The sequence below is a fragment of the Garra rufa genome, chromosome 12 (assembly GCF_049309525.1).
Source record: "Garra rufa chromosome 12, GarRuf1.0, whole genome shotgun sequence".
NCBI classification, from domain to species: domain Eukaryota; kingdom Metazoa; phylum Chordata; class Actinopteri; order Cypriniformes; family Cyprinidae; genus Garra; species Garra rufa.
The window spans coordinates 5,112,346-5,115,325 of record NC_133372.1 but is presented as its reverse complement, the minus strand read 5'-3'; the positions used below and the strand labels follow the sequence as shown (position 1 = coordinate 5,115,325).

General features: G+C 36.7%; 1 protein-coding gene across 1 annotated transcript in view; it reads right to left on the bottom strand.

The window, feature by feature from the left end:
* Positions 1-290: 290 nt before the first annotated feature.
* ube2t (ubiquitin-conjugating enzyme E2T (putative)) overlaps positions 291-2,980 on the bottom strand; it is an 8,430-nt gene continuing 5,740 nt past the window's right edge. Inside the window, exon 6 of the mRNA XM_073851779.1 lies at positions 291-423. Coding sequence (XP_073707880.1) covers positions 291-423 — 133 coding nt within the window. The remainder of the gene's footprint in view (positions 424-2,980) is intronic.

The window sequence follows — 2,980 nt, the reverse complement described above, 5'->3', positions numbered from 1 at the left end:
CAGCATTTCATTCACACTCGAGAAACAGCAATAAAGCAAAATAAATTGCTTTCACATTCCTTTAGCTGTTTAAAAACTGTGATGACAGTGCTAAATAAAAAACAAACAGCTAAAAAAAAATCAAATGACTTATTGAGCTTTGTAGCGGGGGCTGGATAAGCTTTATCTGGTCCATTCAAATTCACGACGGTTCCCAGGAGGCTGGATAACTGCTCACGTTTCAGATTGTCAAGGCCTGCCAATGGCCATAATGGCTTCTAATTCCACATTAATGCAGTCTAAATGAAGTGTCAGAGGAAGATTGATCTGTGGAAGTCATTGTCGGAGCGCCGGCCGCTGGGCATCAGCTGACCGTCCAGCATCAGTGAGGGAATGAGGATGTGAATGTGCGGCACAGACCTGCTAAACATGTGCTTTACACAGCTGAGTGCAGCAGATGTCGTGAATATTAAAGTGATTGGGGGTTGTGGGAAAACTAGACTAGGCCTGTTAGTTTGTTAACAAGAACATGGGTTGCTTTGATTTGACGGGGTTCTCATTTGGTGGGCAGCAACCCTGAAATGCATTCGAAGTCTGTTACCCTAGAAAAATGATAATTATAAAATAAAACAAAAACTGACCAACAATTACAATAATACAATGCAACCTTTAAAAGTGTGTGAATTTGTAATATGAAATAATAATAATAAATAATAAACTTGCAGTTGAAGTCAAAAGTTTACAAACATCTTGCAGATTCTGCAAAATGTTAATTATTTTACTAAAATAAGAGGGATTGTATGAAATGCATTGCATGGTATTGTTTGTTTAGTACTGACCTGAATAAAATATTTCACATAAAAGACTGAATTGAATATGAAGCTGAATTGATAAAAATGACCCCGTTCAAAAGTCTACATACACTTAATTCTTAAAAACTGTGTTGTTTGATTGATTCATGGCTGTGTGTTTTTTGTTTAGTGATAGTTGTCTCTTGTTTGCCCTGAACAGTTAAACTGCCTGCTGTTCTTCAGAAAATTCTTTAGTTTTTCAGCATTTTTGTGAATTTGAACCCTTTCCAACAATGACTGTATGATTTTGAGATCCATCTTTCCACATTGAGGACAACTGAGGCACTCATATACAACAATTACAGAAGGTTCAAACACTCACTGATGCTTCAGAACGAAAAACTATGCATTAAGAGCCAGGGGGTGAAAACTTTTGAATGGAATGTTACAGAAGATGAGTACATTTTTCTTATTTTTCCTAAACATAATATTATTTTCATTTAGTACTGCCTTTCAGAAGCTACAGAAGATACTTACATGTTTCCCAGAAGACAAAATAAGTTAAATTTACCCTGATCTTCAAATTCCAAAAGTTTTCACCCCCACCTCTTAAAGCATAGTGTTTCCATCTGGAGCATCAGTGAGAGTTTGAACCTTCTGTAATAGTTGCATATGAGTCCCTCAGTTGTCCTCAGAAAAGATGGATCTCAAAATCATACAGTCATTGTTGGAAAGGGTTCAAATACACAAAAATGCTGAAAAACCAAAGAATTTGTGAGACCTGACGGCTTTTCTGAAGAACAGTAGACAGTTTAACTGTTCAGGACAAACAAGACACTCATAAACAACTATCACAGAAGTCTTGTCAATTAATGTCTGTTTCATTTCTCATCTCAGAGAGTTACTGCTCCTTAATAAAAACATAATCTGACATACATTAATCTCTGACCTCTGTTATATAATAACACAGCGCACACCTGCCTCTCTCTTATTTTAGACAACCCTCATTGGACTGCAGCTGTGTCGGGTCCATCACACATCCGGCCTGCGGTGGATGCTGGGAAAAGCGTGTGCGATCGGCTCAGGTGCCCCCGACTAGCGCTGAGGCTGCAGCGGCTGCAGTTTGATTAAGCGTAAAGCAGGGTTTTAGGGACATGCAGGCAGGTTAATGAAACTCAGCAGGACAGCAGCTTCTCCTGGTTTACACCCTGCCTGAGAACCGCAGGTGACAGAATAAGGTTTAGTATCTGTAGTTAAATCCCTCACCTCAGCCTACCTGCTGACTGCTGGGCCTCCAAACCCCCTGCGTCCTCTTCCAAACATCACTGCAACTCTCACAGTACACTTTATATTAATATCGGAGCTGAATTACTAGTTGTTTTACGTTGGTGCTGGGGTGTTCTGGGGGGTTCCAGGGCATTGCTATGCAGAGATTTTTAATTCAATTCAGCTCACATTTACTTGTATAAATATACTTTCAAAGCAACTTTTCAAGTGCATGGTAGTACATTACAATCAGCAATTGAAAAATGTTTAGTAATGTGCATATGTTTGACTTTGGAGGGATTGTGTAGATAATGCTATCATTTAGTTTATCAAGTTCATGAAGCTGAAACAACTTGATCACATGAAAGCAAATGTAAAATATTTTGATATTAATGTTTTTTTTTACACATTATTCAACAGTTTGTGTCATCATCGTAGTACTCGCAGAGGACTTTTAGTGTTTTATTCTATTTCAAATTATATTAAAAAGTATTTAAAAGTATATTAGAGTAGCAGTAATTGATTCAACAAATACAGCAGCATCCTGTTTACTTTAACTTTTTCATATAAAAACATTTTAGTCAGAATTTCAGGACATATGTGACCCTGAACCACAAAACCAGTCTTAAGTCGCTGGGGTATATTTGTAGCAATAGCCAAAAATACATTGTATGGGTCAAAATTTTTGATTTTTCTTTTATGCCAAAAATCATTAGGAAATTAAGTAAAGATCATGTTCCATGATGATTCTTTGTAAAATTCCTACTGTAAATATATCAAAATGTAATTTTTGATTAGTAATATGCATTGTTAAGAACCTAATTTAGACAACTTTAAAGGTGATTTTCTCAGTATTTAGATTTTTTTGCACCCTCAGATTCCAGATTTTCAAATAGATGTATCTCGGCCAAATATTGTCCTATCATAACAAACCATACATCAAT